This window comes from Pteropus vampyrus, unplaced genomic scaffold (genome assembly GCF_000151845.1).
Source record: "Pteropus vampyrus isolate Shadow unplaced genomic scaffold, Pvam_2.0 Scaffold319, whole genome shotgun sequence".
NCBI classification, from domain to species: Eukaryota; Metazoa; Chordata; class Mammalia; order Chiroptera; family Pteropodidae; genus Pteropus; species Pteropus vampyrus.
Window position 1 is genome coordinate 1101220 of NW_011889100.1, and position 2963 is coordinate 1104182.

Below are 2963 nucleotides of genomic sequence, written 5' to 3' on the forward strand. Positions count from 1 at the left end.
TGTTGGCCAGAGCCAGATGACTGGCTTGATCCAGACCCATGGTGGCCAGAGGTAGAGCTCTGACCTGATCCAGACCCATGTTGGCCAAAGCCAGAGCTCTGACCTGAGCCAGACCCGTGTCGGCCGAAGCCAGATGACTGGCTCAATCCAGATCCACGTTGGCCAAAGCCAGAGCTCTGTCCTGAGCCGGACCCGTGTTGACCAAAGCCAGAGGACTGGCCTGAGCCAGACCCGTGTTGGCCAAAGCCAGATGACTGTCCTGAACTAGACCCGTGTTGGCCAAAGCCAGAGCTCTTTCCTGAACCAGACCCGTGTTGGCCAAAGCCAGAGCTCTGACCTGAGCCAGTCCCGTGTTGACCAAAGCCAGATGACTGGCTTGATCCAGACCCATGGTGGCCAGAGATAGAACTCTGACCTGAGCCAGATCCGTGTTGGCCAAAGCCAGAGTACTGGCCTGAGTCAGACCCATGTTGGCCAGAGCAAGAGGACTGGCTTGACCTGGACCCGTGCTGGCCAAAGCCAGAGCTCTGACTTGAGCCAGACCAATATTGGCCAGAGCCAGAGGACTGGCCTGAGCCAGATCCGTGTTGACCACTTTTAGAAAATTCATTTGAATTAGATTTTTTCTGAGGAGGGTTCAATGGCTGTTTACAGGAACCAGCTCCTTGTTGACCGTAAGAGGAAGACTGACTTTCCTCAGACCCAGATTGTCCACAGCATGAGGACTGACCTGATCCTCTTCTCTGTTGGCCTCCACAGCTCTGTGGTTGGCACTGTGCCCTAGAGTTACAAGAACTAGAGGCATGTCGTGGCCCTCCACACCCCTTTGAATTGCTGGAACCACCTGCCTGGCTTTGTCTTCCGTTGTCTCCTGAACCTCCAGAGCTAGATGCAATCTTTTGTCCTCCACTCCCGCTCGACTGAGTAGAGTTTGATTCGTGCCCTCCGGCTTCCAATCCACATGGCAGGCCACCACGACCCTTCCTTCTCCCACTCTTAGATTCAGATCCCGATTCACATGCCTCTCCGGATTCCCTTGAGGGGCTGACATGTGACTTGTGTCTGTTTCCTTCCAGCTCACCAGAGCTGGAACCATGACTTTCTTTGCCACTACTCCATGAGTGGCCAGAGCTAGACCCACGGCGCCTTTTCTCAGATCCCTCCTGGTCATGTTGCCTCCTGGAGTTGGACCCAAGTCTCTGTTTGGCAAGTCCCCTCGAGCCCTCAGAACCATGACCATGCTCCTCTCCCTCACCCCCACTCGAATATCTGTGACCTGATTTCTGTCCTGATGTGTCCTCATCGTCCTCTTCTGTTCCATGTTCTTCCTCTCGGTGTTGGCGACCACGCCCATGCTTCCGCTGCTTTGACCCTGAAGCTTTGCAGTATTCTTTGCTGAGAACCTTGTTGCAGGCCATCGCCAGCTTGAATACCATCAGAAGAAACTCAGTGAAGTCCAGTCTTCGGTCATGATCTCGATCCAGCATGTGCATGATAACTTCCACTGTGTCTGGATCATCTGGGTTCTGTATGTGAGCAAAGCACCGTCAGCACAGCCTGCACACCCAGTTAAAATATTCAGATAGGGTTGCGGACTTATGGATATTTGACATTAGGTATTTTCAATCCGGTCAAGGATTACTTTAGGCTAAGGCAGCCTAATAGGACTCAGCAGGTGTGAAGAGATAATAGAAAAGATAAAGACTATTGAAGACCTCAGAAGAAGACGACTCAAGGACTGAAGCTAGAGGCCTAGGTCCTCGGGCGAGGCATATAGGACGTTGTTGAGTAAACCAAGTTAGATGCCTTGTGTAGTTTAGTTTGACACACATTTTAAACATTACATGCAAATATATTCTGTGTTAGGATCTATAATTTCGAAGTTAATAGCTGAGTCCTTTCCAAGTAGTTGGAATAAATGCGTGATTTGGTTTTCATTTTTCAGTCATCCTGGCTACTTGGTCAACTCCCTTCGTAGATCGTTTCCCTCTCTCTGCTTTTTCTTCCCCATTTGATAGGGTAGTTTATTCATTCATGACTTAACTCAGATTTCTTTTCTGCTTTTTTGGAATGGGAAGCCTGGGGGCATGAAAAAGCCTGAGGGTCCACATTGATTGGAATGCGCAAGGAAATGAGGAAAAACCATTCCCCTTTCTAAAAATAACTCTTTCCACAAAAAACTTTCTGATGTCCCCAGGAAGCACTGCTCATAGAGTTTACTCAGAGACCATTGAAACGGTGCGTTTTTTAGCCAAAATTTGTTCCTCTAACACATATTCAGGTAGGGTTGCGGAATTATGGATATTTGACATTAGATATGTCAGATACCTAACGTATAAGACCGTAGGTGCCTGCGGTCCTGGCGCACTTTGCCTACCTTCAGAATTGGGCGGAACTCTTTCTCCAGAAGGTCCTTTAGTTCAACCTTGCTCAGCGTGCCACAGTCCCCATCTTGGCTGGTGTATTTGTAGAAGACATCGATGACGGTGACGACACTTCTCAAGAGGATAGACATCTTTTTGCACGTTTAAGTGAAGCTGACGAGAAAAAAACCAAAACAAAACAAAAGACCCTATCGTTTCTTTTCCTTCCTCTTAATTTATAAGCAGTTCTGATTTTTAGAATCATCATCATGATTTTTCAAATCTCTTGTCTCTTTAAATCCTTCAATACCTCAGGATGAAGGACGGGTCAGGGATGATATGAAACTTTTCAATGCAGTGAAGAATAACTTTGCTAACATTAAGTCATGGCACGTTGCTTGCCGAACTGGGACTAGATCTCGGGTCCCCATGTCGTGGACAAATACGTACTTTACCTCTACACTTTGTGTACTTTGCTGCCCAGGGTGTTGTCCTGGAGCTTCCAAAATTTCCAGAACCACCCAGACATGTTGCCCCAGTCTCTCTTGCTAGTTTTACTTGTTTCCTGGAGGCAAAAGTGACAGACCTTCTATCATGCAC

General features: G+C 48.2%; 1 protein-coding gene across 1 annotated transcript in view; it reads right to left on the reverse strand.

The window, feature by feature from the left end:
• The window catches only part of LOC105303867 (filaggrin-2-like), a 6380-nt gene extending 3865 nt beyond the window's left edge, over window positions 1-2515 (reverse strand). Inside the window, exons 1-3 of the mRNA XM_023521851.1 lie at window positions 2378-2515; window positions 1177-1526; window positions 1-780 (exon numbers count right to left, since the gene is read on the reverse strand). Of these exons, the coding sequence (XP_023377619.1) occupies window positions 1-780; window positions 1177-1526; window positions 2378-2515 (1268 nt within the window). The remainder of the gene's footprint in view (window positions 781-1176; window positions 1527-2377) is intronic.
• Window positions 2516-2963: the final 448 nt, after the last annotated feature.